The sequence below is a fragment of the Taudactylus pleione genome, unplaced genomic scaffold (genome assembly GCF_031769625.1).
Source record: "Taudactylus pleione unplaced genomic scaffold, aTauple2 ptg000012l, whole genome shotgun sequence".
In the NCBI taxonomy this organism is placed as follows: domain Eukaryota; kingdom Metazoa; phylum Chordata; class Amphibia; order Anura; family Myobatrachidae; genus Taudactylus; species Taudactylus pleione.
The window spans coordinates 3,835,772-3,849,276 of NW_028284415.1; the positions used below are offsets into that span (position 1 = coordinate 3,835,772).

A 13,505-nucleotide genomic window follows, 5' to 3' on the forward strand; every position below is an offset into this window, starting at 1 on the left:
ATAAGCAGGGGTGTAGCGAAGGTGGTTCTGGTGGAGCATGAGCTCCGGGCACCAAATGGGACAGAGGGTGCCATCCAGGGTTTCCGGAATTCATGGGGTGCTGCACAGTATGACCGCTGCCTGTTAGTTTTATCTTGGTTTGTTTGCTCTATACCCTAAATAAGTTGCGGATCTGAGATCCGTTTCTACAGTTCATGCTCCCTCAAGCTGCCCAGATTGTCTCCCCTCCGGCCCTCCCTCCTCTATGATCATTTTGTCACCTCCCCTTTCCTGCCAGATTGATTACATTCACTTCTCACCTCTTTAATTCAATCCCCTCTCTACTCTGTGATCGGCTCTTTGCCCCTGTCCACTCCTTTCTTATTGGCTTCTGTCACCACCCCTCTCTGATCGGCACTTTCCTCTCCCCTAACCTTTCTTATTGGCTTCTGTCACTGCCCCTCTGATTGGCATTGCCTTTCCCCTCTCCTTTCTTATTGGCCTCTGTCATTACCTCTCTACTCTCCTTTTCTTATTAGCTTCTTTCACTGCCCACTCTGATTATCATTGCCCTTCACCTCTCCTTTCTTATTTGCTTCTGTCACCTTACAGCTGTGATCGGCACTTTCCTCTCCATAGCCCTCTTTGATCTCCTCCCTCCTTCTCTCCTCATGCATTCATTTTGCTTCAATGTACTTAATAGTGACACATCTGAGGTAAAATCCTAAACTTCAATTATAAGGTATGAGATTAAAAAAAGTAACTGCTTTGCTATGAGGTGTTCCCAGGTATGATCACAATGTGTTATTTGAAAGGTCTTTTAATAAATATTAGACGACCTGAAATAATAATAATAATGGTGGTAGACAGAACATGACATGGTTAGTAATACTCACATTAATATAGGTACAATGTATATTTGAGAAGTAGGAGCATAGCTGGGAAGGGAGCTTCCCATAGGTGTCCCCACTCCAGTGATAGCTGCTCGGGGCAGTAATAATAAGCTGTGCACCCTGTGGAATCTCACTCTAGCACATGTATTCTGTCAATTTAAGTTAAATGATCAGAATATATAATACAATCTCCTCTATTGACTAATACCAATGATTCAGAGGAGATAAAAGTCAGATCCTAGGTGCTATACATAAAGCGGTGCCAAAGGAGCTACCCCTTAATGTCAGATGTGTGTCACCGAAGCATTCTATTCCCCCAATGGGACCTCAATGCCCAGCGTGACACTGCCACTGTTTGCTGTTTTTCTCTTCACATCAGTATCCCCCCGCAGGCTGGCCATACTCCGCTGGCACAGTTCAGTACAGGGGGGGCACGCTATGACATGCACTTTCTCCGGGCGCCATGGTTCCACGCTACTCCTTTGCTTATACGCATGCATGAAGGCTCAGAATCCGAACACTGCAGGAAACACGAGCCATGTGGTTATGTTAATATTTTTTGGAGGCTTCTCCCTTACAGTAATTCACATAAATTAAATCTCGGGTGTAGATGCCTTTTAAAATATGGCCAAAGTGTTGAGAAACTGGTGCTACAGCAAAATGTCCTATGTTTTCTTCATGGTGAGTACAAATAATGCTACATCCACTAGCTAGGAGATGTACTGAAGATGCACTGATGAATATGCGCCTGCACTTACCGTACTTGTCTACTGGCTTCTGACTTCAGAACTTTTGCAAGTCAGTTTTACGTCCATATCTTTCCTGGTTTAGCACTGTGCTTGCTCCGAAACTCCACTTATGGCTAAAGGGGTGCCAATGGGTGTTAATGGAGCATTCGCACATAGGGTGTCAATGGCATGGCAGGCTATGAGTTGTGCGTAGACATTATTATGCCTGTTTCCAGACATATCTCATGCATCAGAGATAGGGTGGGTGGAAGTCCGCTGTGATAATGACGATGGCTATGAAAACAAGTATACGGATAGTGGCAGGTCTGACCGCAGAGATGTGTACAATTCTGCATATGAGCGAATACTCACATTTAGTTTTATGCAGACGCAATTACGGAATGACTTGTGTTCATCTCTGCATCGGCCCCGTGGTCAGTGACAGTGAACAGACTTTTTCAAGACAACAAACCCATACTGTACAGGTCCCCAATCAGTAAATAACAAAAATCGTAAATTACTAAAGCCGTATCATCTCACCATTAGAAGCCATAGCATGGACTCTGGTCCGGAGAGGACGTCAATCACTATAGGACAAATAAACCAAAAATTGATTATTCCATAAATTCCTTCACCCTGAGGGCATGCATTGATGTGTTTTGTTATAATTCAGGTTATACTTACATGGACATTATAACCATCTATATCAAATGTTCACTTTTATTCAGCATTTGCAAATGGGTTGGGTGCGGGATGCAGGCGCTGGGGATTTTCACTGCCAGAATCCCAACAGAGTTAGGATACCGATACCTGTCGGTAAGTATCCTGACCCTACCCCTAAAGCTAACTCTCCCTTCCCGCAGTCTAAACCTAACCCCCCCTCCAGCCTAACCCTCCCTCTAGTGTTTAACCCTAACCCTCGACCTCCCCCTAACCTCAATACATACCGTCGGGATGCCAGCGGTCAGAAAGCTGGTGCCGGGATTCTGACTGATGTCGGGATTCCAGTGCCGGCATTGTGAGCACCGGCATCCCGACCACGGTGATATAAACTACATTTTGCAAACAGATACTATTGTCCTGGATCTGTAGGCATGTGTACCATCCAAGAACTGGAGGGAAATGTACTATAACTGTGTATTGCAAAACATAGAAATATAGAATTTGACGGCAGATAAGAACCACTTGGCCCATCTAGTCTGCCCCTTATCATTTTGGCAACTTTAACCCTATTTGCTCCTTATGTCTCTCTTAAGGATATTCTTATGCCTATCGCAAGCGTGTTTATATTGTTCCACCGTCTTAGCTTCAACCACATCTGATGGGAGTCTATTTAACTTATCCACTACCCTTTCTATGAAGTAATTTTTCTTCCAATTTCCTCTGAGCCTACCTCCCTCCAGTTTCAGTGCATGTCCTCGAGTTTTTGTACATCTCTTCCTTTGAAGAATGCTTCCCTCCTGTACCTTGTTAAAAACCTTCATGTATTTGAAAGTTTCTATCATGTATCCCCTTTCCCTGCTATGTTCCAAGCTATACATATTAAGATCTTTTAGGGGTCTATTTACTAAGCAGTGTTAGTAGACAGAGTGAAAAGTGATAAGGTGCCAGCCAGTCAGCTCCCAACTGCCATTTCACAGGCTGTGTTTGAAAAATGACAGTTGGGAGCTGATTGGCTGGCACCTTATCACTTTTCACTCTGTCTACTAACACTGCTTAGTTTCTGTGATGTAGGCCATGCACCATTTTAGTTGCCCTTCTTTGTACCGTCTCTAATGTGTCTATATCCTTCTGGAGATATGGCCTCCAGAACTGAACACAGTATTCTAGATGAGGCCTTACCAAGGACCAATACAGTGGCATTATCACTTCTTTTTTCCTGCTACTAATTCCTCTCCCTATGCAACCAAGCATCTGACTTGCCTTCCTCAATGCTTTGGTGCATTGCCTGTCTGCCTTTAAGTCATTTGAAATGGTGACTCCTAAATCCCTTTCGTCCTCTGTATTTTCCATTATAGGGCATCTTTTTCACCAGTTTCACTTATCCCCATATTCAATTACAAAGACTTTTCGCAGGTGCGAAAATTCTTTGTAAAAAAAACGGGGATAAGTTTTCACTTCAAACTTCTAAACTTGCGAAATTGATTCCTGGGGGGTTCCCAAGTATGCGGCAGGTGTTTTCTAAAATGCGGGCGGTTGTGGCAGGTGGATTTTTTAAGAATTTAAATTAAAAAAAAAAAAAACACTTTAGGGACTTAAAAATATGCTTGCATCCATTTTCATGTACCCCAAATTTGGTGGGCATAGTTTAAAAAAAAAAAAAAAAAAAGATAAATGCTATTCTTCACCACTTCTTTTGCGCATTTATGCACCTGCCGCAGCTATTTAAAAACTCTTATTACCTTCAGCAGGCATATCGGGGGTACCCATAGTGATTCCCCATGTCAGACCATCTTTTGGGGGGTGACAGGCTGATTTCCCCTAAAGTGAGAGGTAAATTTACTTAGTAAATTTACCCGTAGGACTGTTGAATGTATAAGATCTTGGTTGCAGATAGGAAACAGAGAGTTGTAGCAAATGGAGTGTATTCACGGGAGGGAAAGGTTACCAGTGGAGTAACCTAGGGATCTGTACTTGGGCCAGTGCTTTTTAATATCTATGTTGGTGATATTGCCAATAATATTGAAGGGAAAGTACGATACTTACCTTTCCGCTGGGTCCCGTTTTCTCTGGATCCTCATTGAATACGGGGATAATCGGGCACGTCCCCGATACTTTATCCCTGCAAAAAACAGCGATGATGGCGACCTTGGACTTTTCGCCTCAAATTGAATATGGTCCTTAGTGTCCTTGATACTATATTTAGCCTTTAGGTTATTGAGACACAAGTGAATGATTTTGCATTGTTTGACATTAAACTGTAGTTACCATGTTCTTGCCCATTCATCTAGTCTACCCAGATCCTTGGTCATTTGTTTTACCCCTCCTGGTATGTCTACCCTGTTGCATACTTTTGTGTCATCTGCAAAATAGCATAATGTCCCTTCAATATTATTGGCAATATCACCAACATAGATATTAAAAAGCACTGGCCCAAGTACACATCCCTAGGTTACTCCACTGGTAACCTTTCCCTCCCATGAATACACTCCATTTGCTACAACTCTCTGTTTCCTATCCTGCAACCAAGATCTTATACATTCAACAGTCATACGGGTAAATTTACTAAGAATTGAGTTTGCAGTTTAGGCATGTTTTTCATTTCGCAAATTTACTAAAGATAGTGGGCCTGATTCAGAGCTGAATGCTCTGACCAGAGCGCTCGCTCTGAATCAGGGCACTCCTACCTTTTTTTGGAGCGTCCTCATGGACACTCGCATAGCTGTGGGTTACCACCCACAGCTATAGCGAGCGTCCATGATGATGGTCGCGATGGTCTTGATCATCGCGACCATCGAGCTTGCGACGGAGACCCTGCGGTAGGGTCTCGCTGCCGCAAGCCCTGGAGTGATTTTGGCTCTATCAGAGCCAAAATCACTCCCACTGACATCACTAGTGATGTCAGTGGGGCCGGCTTGAGACGGTAGGCATTCCCATGGGAACGCCTCCGTCTGGCAGGCACGCCCCCGGCACGCCCACCAAAGGTGACGTGCTGTCAATCAACATCGACAACACGCCCCCTTTGGTGCGAGACCCGGAGCGATGGTGAGCCCGTCGCTCGCCGGGTCTCACGCATGTGCGCGACGGAGCTCCCTCCGTCGTGCGCATGCGCAGTGGGGAACATCGACCCGCTTGCGAGCGTCCTGCCGCTCGCGAGCGGGTCTGAATGATCCCCAGTGAGTTTGGAAGTGAGTTCTGTCTTTTCACTGTTAAATCTCATGTGAGATTGCAAACTCGAAAAAAGTCACCATCGGCCAAATTAGGAAGTACTTTACATGAAAAAGATGCAACTCGTAAATTTACTAAGAATTGAGTTTCCAATCTCGTGTGAGACATTTAGACATTTCTTTACAGGAGAACTACACATACCAGCGGGCCCTTAATGCCATGCATGCTGGTACTTGTGGTTTGCCAAGTACCAGCATGCTGGGGAGGTTTGCTGGGACCTGTAGTTCCACTGTAAAGACAATGTTGTTAATTCTATTTTTAACACTACACCTACACTATCAACCCGCCACCCACCATCCAGGGGTGGTGGGGATAGCCCCGGGCTATCAGCCTAGGCCAGTGGTGCCCTGGAGAGGGGACCCCAACTCCCCAGGGATCCCTGGCCTGGGCTGACTAGCGGTCAGGACTGATGCTGCGGCTGGGGGGCCCGGTGATAGGGCTCCCCAGCTAGAAAGGGTCCAGTGCTGGTTTTAATTATAGGGGTACCCCTACGCAATTTTTTCCCCCCTATAATTAAAACCAGGACTCGCCCTGCAGCCTGGTGCTGGTACCTAAATTACGGTGGAACCCTACTCATTTTGTTCCCCGTAATTTTATGTAGCAGGACTGGCAAGTTAGGCTTTTTTTTTGGGGGGGGGGGGGGGGACACCCTATTTCATTTTTTTTAACATTTAACCCATTTTTTACAGGTACAAAACACAAGCAGCTTACACATATCTCACTGATATGTGCAGGCTGCTTGTTCGGGTGAGTTTGCCAGAGAGAAGACACTGCAATCTCGGGTGAGTAATCTCATCTAAACTCACAAATAGGGGGAGAAATCTCGATCTGCTTCACCATCAGAAACTCACTTTCAGCTAAACTCACTTCTTAGTAAATTTGCAAGTTGTTAAATTATAAACTCACCCGAGTTTTGGTGAAACAAAGGGAGTTTAAAAAAAAACAAAACTCGACCAAACTCGATTCTTAGTAAATTTACCCCATAGAATCCAATCTCAAACTTTCCTGTTTGTTTATCATTCTGCGATGTGGGACAGTGTCAAAAGCCTTACTAAAGTCTAGATAAGCTACATCTACGCCACCCCTCTTGATCTATTACTTTTGTCACCCAGTCAAAAAAGTCAATAAGATTAGTTTGGCATGCTCTCCCCTGAGTAAATCCCTGCTGTTTGGGATCCTGTAAATTGTTGGATTTGAGATATTCCACCACTCTTTCTTTTAATAGTGTTTCCATTATTTTTCCCACTACTGATGTAAGGCTTACTGGTCTGTAGTTACTTGCTTCTTCTTTGCTGCCACTTTTGTACAGTGGTATTACATTTGTTGTTTTCCAGTCCTCTGAAATCATTCCTGATACTAGCGACTGGTTGAATAATTCTGTTAATGGTGTTACCAGGACCCCTTTAAGCTCTTTTAGTATCCTTGGATGTATCCCATCCGGCCCTATTGATTTATCCACTTTCAGTTTTGAGAGTTCTGTTAGGATCCTCTCCTCTGTAAATGAAATTTCATGTACCTCATTTTTATGAATGCCTCTGCAACCTAACTGTGGCCCCTTCCCCTCTTTTTCTGTAGTGAATGCTGAACAAAAATAATTATTTAGATGATCTGCTATTTCTTTGTCTCCCTCGATCATGTACTCACTTTCTGTGAGTCTTATTATTCCTCCATTTGACTTCCTCCTTTCACTTATATACTTAAAAAAGTTTTGCTCCCTTTATCTACTGACTGGGCCATTTTCTCCTCAGCTTCTGCCTTTGCACGCCTAATCACCTTCTTAGCCTCCTTCCTTCCGGCAAGATACGCCTCTGTTGTTATTATTTTGGGTCTGCTTATATTTCCTAAAAGCCATCTTTTTTAATTTCACACTATTTGATACCTCTTTTGTAAACCACACTGGTTTCCTTTTCCTGGTGCTTTTCCTAACCCTATTAATACAAAGGTCTGTAGCCTTTAGTATTGCATTTTTTATTTTTACCCACCTCTCCTGCACTCCTTCCAAGTTCCTCTAATCTGCCACTGACTCAGTAACACATCTTTCCATCTCTACAAAGTCAGCCTTTCTAAAATCTAACACTTTTATTTGTGTATGGCATGAATTGGACCCTGTCTTTATACTAAGCCATACTGCGTGGTGATCACTGACTCCTAGGTTCTCACCCACATTTACATCCGATATTCTGTCACAACTTGTGAGTATCAAGTCCAGGATAGTATTTTTGCAAGTGGGCTCCCTCACCAATTGTTTGAGAGATGCTCCCTGAAGGGAATTTAGAAAGTCCCCACTTCTAGAGGAACTTGCTGTCACGGCCAGGGTATTTCAGCATGGCGCTAGGCGAGTGTTACCTGTGAGGTCATTGTGGCGCGGGCTGTCTGGTGGCGGAGCTGGTGTCTGGCGGGGGGCTTTGGCTGCGCGCGTTGTTGTGCGGGCCTGTTGTCACTCTGCGCTGGTAAGGCCTGGCGGCGTCTCCATTCCGTTTGGCATGGGCGCCGCCATCTTGCCTTCTGGCCATGTGATGCGGCTGGCCAATCCTGGTGAGTCACATGTTCCCTCTGGCCAGTAACAGCACGGCATGGGGTATTTAGGAAGGGTCAGTGCCTTCCTTCTTTGCCAGTGCAACGTGTATCTCAGCCTAGCTGAGAGGGAGTTCTCTGTGCTTACCTGTTCCTGTGAATTCGCTGTCTGCCTGTCAGCTCCTAGCTCCCACTGGACTACCCCGCTTCCTCCATCACCCTTGCCCATACCTGAGTGCCTGAGCCTGCTGACATCCTGCGCTTCTGTTCACTACCTGCAAACCTGGCTTGATTATTTTTCAGTTCACTACCTGCAAACCTGGCTTGATTATTTTCAGTTTCACTACCTGCACACCTGGACAGCTCTAATTATTTCTACTTGGACATTAACCCTTCTACTCCCACCACAGAACTCTTGTGCACATTTATATATTCCTGGACTTTTATTTACTGCCATTATATGTCTACTCAAGCACTTATTAAAAATCCTAGTTTTATTTTCAAATCTGCTTCTGTGTTCGCTCTTGCTACCACCCCAGGTCCACAAACAACCCAGAACATCACACTTGCAGCAGACACCTCCCAGTTTACATCAGATAAATTAATTATGACCTCTTCTTTTAAAGCCATTCTAGTAATGTCCTGCAATAGATACTTATCCAGTTCCTGCCCCTGTCCTGGTGGTCTATAGATCACTGCAGTGCAAATGATGTCCTTATCCCCCGTTTCTATGGTCACCCAAAGGGCTTCAGTTGTTGCTTCAACACTTTCAGGGGTATTCAATATAGAGCGAAAACTCAGTTTTTGCGATGTTTTCGCACCGATGACGTCATTTTCGCAGGTTTTGGTTTTACACCGTATTCAATTTCAAAGACTTTTTGCAAGTTCGAAAAGTCTTTGGAAAAAAACGGGGATAACTTTTCACCACTGAATAGGTGGCGAAAAAAAGTGCAGAATTGGGGTTTAGGGGTGCAGGCTTAAAAAAAATAGCCTGCACCCCTGGGAATGACATTTTACAAATAACTGTGTCAAAAAAAGTTTTTTAAAAAAATAGGGACACCCCAAAAAATTAATATAAAAATTGGGGTGAAAAAAAAAATAAAAAATTAAAAAAGTGTTTAAAAATAGGGAAATAGGTTCAGGGCTATTCTGCAAGTATGCGGCAGGTGCATAGTTGTAGAATTTTTTAAAAATTACTTTAGGGACATAAAAATATGCTAGTACCCATTTTCATGTACCCCAAATTTGATGGGACCACTTAAAAAAACGAAAAAAATAACCTAAGTGCTCTTCTGCATCACTTCTTCAATGTCGGGAAAAAAACACCTGCTGCGGCTATATAAATCCCCGACTTTCATTTGCAGGCTAAAACGGGGGTACCCATAGTGATCCCCCATGTTTTTACAGTTTTAGGGGGGTCCTACAATTTATTGTTTATTTTGTTTTTTTTCGCAGATCCCACTTTGCAGGTTCCAATTTTCGTAGCTTTTATATTGAATACGGGGATAAAGCGGGCGCGCACCCGATACTTTATCCCAGGAAAATCTCCGATGTGGAGCGAAAAGTCCAGCACGGACTTTTCGCTCCCATATTGAATATCCCTGTTTGTATTATAGTAGCATTTATGCTGTTTTTCACATACATAGCTACTCCTCCTGCAATCCTCCCCATTCTGTCTTTTCTAAATAGATTATAGCCTGGTATAGCTATGTCCTAGTCATGATTTTCATTACACCATGACTCTGTAATTGCTACAATATCTAGTTCATCTCTTGTCATTGCAATTTGTTCAGAGATTTTATCTGCTATGCTCCTGGCATTTGCACACAAAGCTCTAAAGGTGTGTACACACTGGGCAATTAGGAAAGACTGTACGATTACGACATTGTAATCGTTCAGTCGTTCCTGATCCCCTGTAGTGCCTACACTGAACGATCAGTCGTTCAGTGTTGGCACCCTCCATCATTCCAGAACATGGCCAATCTGTCGTTATCGACAGATAGGGCTGCATGTTCAGGCGATGGATATTATAGTGCATGATTTGTGCACGATTACTGAGTGATTGCACGATTACGATGTCGTAATTGTGAAATCGCTCAGTAAAATCGCCCAGTGTGTATGCACCTTAAGAGTTTTGCTTGTGCATCTGTTTTTCCCCCGAGACATGGTTAGACAGTATATTACAAAATTACAATGTTCAAGATTATTTTTGGAATTACCTGGTCTCAGACGTTGTTCAATGTTTATTCAACTGTTTTTTTTTTAACTGTTATTTAAAATGTTTATACACTTTGTAAATGTCTTCACTTGGTGAATTTCTGAGCCCAGACAACTGCCCTTATAACTGAATGCAAAGATAAAGTAGGTCTGATTAGTACAGGCTACAGCTGAAGCCACGTGACCATCTAATCAAGGGAGTTGAATTACCCTGTGTTAAGTAAACACTACGCCATAAATGACACTTGACTGACCAACATCTTCAAACAGGCAATACCAATTACAAGCATGTACAATATTATACACCTACTTCTAAAGACACTGCTAATTTTGCAATAGTGCAAATATAGATTAGGAGATGTAGTCTGCAGGATGGCAAAGAAAATCACATACATTGCCTATGCAGCTGTGGATGTAGGGAGTTTAATGCAGACTCTGTCACTTGTAGTACTCAGCAAGGAAAATTACATACATTGCCTGTACAGCTGAGAACTGTATTATTTGTGTTTAAATTGTTGGGTGGTATCACGCAGTGTCAATTTTGACAAGGATTTTAAATTTAGTTTTAGTCTTAAAGCACACATCCACTTAAAGACATGAAAACTACTGCACGATTACGACATTGTAATCGTGCAGTCTTTTGTCAGTCTATGATGTACCTACACTGACCGAGCAGTCATTCAGTGCAGGCTCATCAATCATCTGCTAACATGCTCAACCTAATGTTATGGTCAGGTTGTACAACATATTTGCCCGATGATAGATGTCTAAACGACCAGCAGGTGCGCGCATCGCTGGCCGTTTTAGAATCTTTTTTAAACAATGTGCAAACGATTATTTAACGATAACGTTGTCGTTCAATTTAATCGTCTAGTGGATGTGTGCCTTTAGTCACTTATTTAAAATTGTAGTTGGTTTAAAGTCACATTTTAGTCTCTATTTTTTGCTTTGTTTTAGTCAAGATATAGAGCCGTATTCAATTTGATTCGCACCCGCGATACTTTTTCGACTCCCGGACTTTCCGCCTACTTCGCCTATTTTGCATGCGGAAAAGGATTGCGCGTGTGTCCGCGTATCCCCGTATTCAATTTGAAAGTACGCGAAAACGGTACCTGGCGAAACTGAAACAAGATGCTCTGACATGTGGGTTAGCTATGGTTACCCCCGAATTTGGCTTGCTGAAGGTATTTGGTGTTTTTAAACGGGCTCTATAGCTGCTAAATAGAGTTTTTGTATGTGGTGAAGAATAGTATTCAGGAGGTTTTTTTGCTGAAATTAACTTATCCCAGCAAATTTGGGGTACTTGAAAATGGGGGTCAGCATATTTTAAAGTTGGTAAAGTTAAGTTTAAAAAATCATGAAAAATCCACCTGCAGCAAGCACCTGCAATGGAAAAAACACCTGGGACATACTTGGGGACCCCCCTGGAGTCTAGTTCGCTGGTTTTTAACTTTGTCCCCCAACTTTTTTTTTTTCGCCCCCAAAATGAAAGTGATTTTTTTGTGGTGTTCTTAAGTGTTTTTTTTTTTTTTTTAAATGTTGACGCAGTTTCCCTTTCGGGGACTTTCTGAAGGCTGCACGGGGGTTCCCGTAACATTGCACCTCAAAAACCCCACTTCTGCACTTTTTTCCGCCTGCTATTCATAGGCGAAACTTTCGCCTATTACATTGCATTGACTGTCCGCCTAGGCAGAAAGTCTTTCAAATTGAATACAGCGATACTTTTCCGCTCCAAATTGAATACGGCCGTAGTCAGTGGATCTCAGTTTTCATTTTAGTCTAATTTTAGTCCTAATTTTTACAGTTTAATGATACTGTAATGGATTTTACTGAACTTTTTCTCTAAAATTCCTTTGAGAAATTGACGTCAGCATACTTTTACCTTTGTGATTAGTAATCTAGGCTCAGTAGGTTGACAATGTGTATACTGAGTTACCGTAGTACTCCTCCCATATATCATATACAAATTAATGCATTAAGTTTGCAAAACACAATCATATTTCCTTCACACAGGTTACATTTATTTTCTACAAATATCTAGAACACATACTTGTTCTTTAAAAATGTAAAATAACCCTTAAAAAATAAAAAGTAGTGTATTAACAGTGTTCATTTTGACAAGGATTTTACATTTAGTTTTAGTCACATATTTAGAATTGAACACAGATTTTGTTGTAATTTACATTAGTAAAACATTTATATTATTGTTATCGTTACAATTTAGTCCTCAAACAAAATGTTATCAACAACTTCTTTTAGTCTAAATTGTCGTCAACACAGTGAACACTGGTATCACGGGTAAATAAATTATTTGTGTGTTGCAGACGAGGCTGTAACTAGGGGTGTGTGACTGGTACAGGGTGCCTGAGCGGAGTGCCTGAAGGACACTGATACGGACAGTGGCCACACCGCCCTCCCTTTGGCCCTGGTCAGCTGTATTGGATTGTATCAATGAGATGTTTGCTTTCATGACACTAGATTGCGTGTTTGTGTGTGTAATATATTTATATATAAGCTCCCAGATTATAGCTACACATTGACATTGGCACATTGTTATGACCTTGTTGTCTATATTGCTTTAAATAAATAAAATCATATAAAGAATATATAAAAGCAATGATTATTAAATTCTGAATTCTGTGTAGTAAGATGCATAAACCGTACCTTGTGTGCCTGTGTCTCTGGTTTCATGTGACCAGCAAATTCTGCTAACCACCTTTTCCTGATCTCTCTGTTGTGAAACCCTCCCTGTTCTGTGAGCATTATAACCCGAGACCTCTTATCTTCCTACTGCAGAGGCACCGTACACAGATGTGAGAGCAGATATTCTCTGCAGTGACTTTTTGCTTTGAGATCACACAAACTTACGGGTGAACCAATTGATTTGAATATCTATTTGATGACTTTGAGAATATTATGAGATATGCATCCTCTACTGTTTAATATTGTACCGTATATATATACAGTCAGGTCCATAAAATATTGGGACATTGACAGAATTTTCATATTTTGGCCACTGTTCACCACCACAATGGCTTTGAAATGAAACAAACAAGATATGCTTTAACTGCAGACTTTCAGATTTAATTTGAGGGTAATTACATCCAAATCAGGTGAACGGTGTAGGAATTACAACGGTTTCTATATGTGCCTCACACTTTTTAAGGGGCCAAAAGTAATGGGACAAACTAAACAATCCTAATGGTGCATACACACGGTCAGATTTTTCCTTCAGATATGGACGATAACGATTTAAAAATCGTTCAGTCGTTCATATCTGATGGAA

General features: G+C 42.2%; 1 protein-coding gene across 1 annotated transcript in view; it reads right to left on the reverse strand.

Annotated features, from left to right (window-relative positions):
• LOC148542395 (uncharacterized) overlaps positions 1–13,505 on the reverse strand; it is a 129,926-nt gene that overhangs the window by 12,333 nt on the left and 104,088 nt on the right. The window contains exon 9 of the mRNA XM_088468964.1: positions 2,141–2,178. Within this exon, the coding sequence (XP_088325090.1) occupies positions 2,141–2,178 (38 nt within the window). The remainder of the gene's footprint in view (positions 1–2,140; positions 2,179–13,505) is intronic.